The sequence below is a fragment of the Eimeria tenella genome, genomic scaffold, assembly GCF_000499545.2.
Source record: "Eimeria tenella Houghton genomic scaffold, Eth_scaff3454, whole genome shotgun sequence".
Lineage (NCBI taxonomy): Eukaryota > Apicomplexa > Conoidasida > Eucoccidiorida > Eimeriidae > Eimeria > Eimeria tenella.
Genome location: NW_013543217.1, coordinates 686 through 1,045, shown reverse-complemented (window position 1 = coordinate 1,045; position 360 = coordinate 686). Strand labels below are relative to the sequence as shown.

At 62.5% G+C, this 360-nt stretch overlaps 1 protein-coding gene across 1 annotated transcript in view; it reads right to left on the bottom strand.

The window, feature by feature from the left end:
- Positions 1–9: 9 nt before the first annotated feature.
- The window catches only part of ETH_00036735 (uncharacterized protein), a gene marked incomplete at both ends in the record, with an annotated part of 554 nt that continues 203 nt past the window's right edge, over positions 10–360 (bottom strand). Inside the window, one exon of the mRNA XM_013376434.1 lies at positions 10–360. Coding sequence (XP_013231888.1) covers positions 10–360 — 351 coding nt within the window.

Genomic DNA, 360 nt, shown 5'->3' with positions numbered 1-360 from the left:
ACTGGCTGCTGCTGCTGCTGCTGCTGCTGCTGCTGCTGCTGCTGCCCGGGGAGCCCCAAGCAGCACTGAGCCAAACGGGGACACTGTCTCCTTTCTCTGTGCTGCGGCTCCCTGCCATCTAGCAGCCACTTCTTGGGTGCAGCAGCAGCAAGTTTTGCCTGTCGCAGCAGGCTCGCCTTGGCTGCGTCCCCGTCTGCTGCTGCTGCTGCCGCTGCTTCCTCCTGCTGCTCGTCCTGCTGCAGCCACTGCTTTATATCTGCTTCAAAAACAGCATCAAATGGAGAGTCCAGCATTGCAAAGATGGCGTCGACAGCAGCAGCAGTTGCTTCCTCTCCGCCGCCGCAGCAGCCGGGCGGCCCC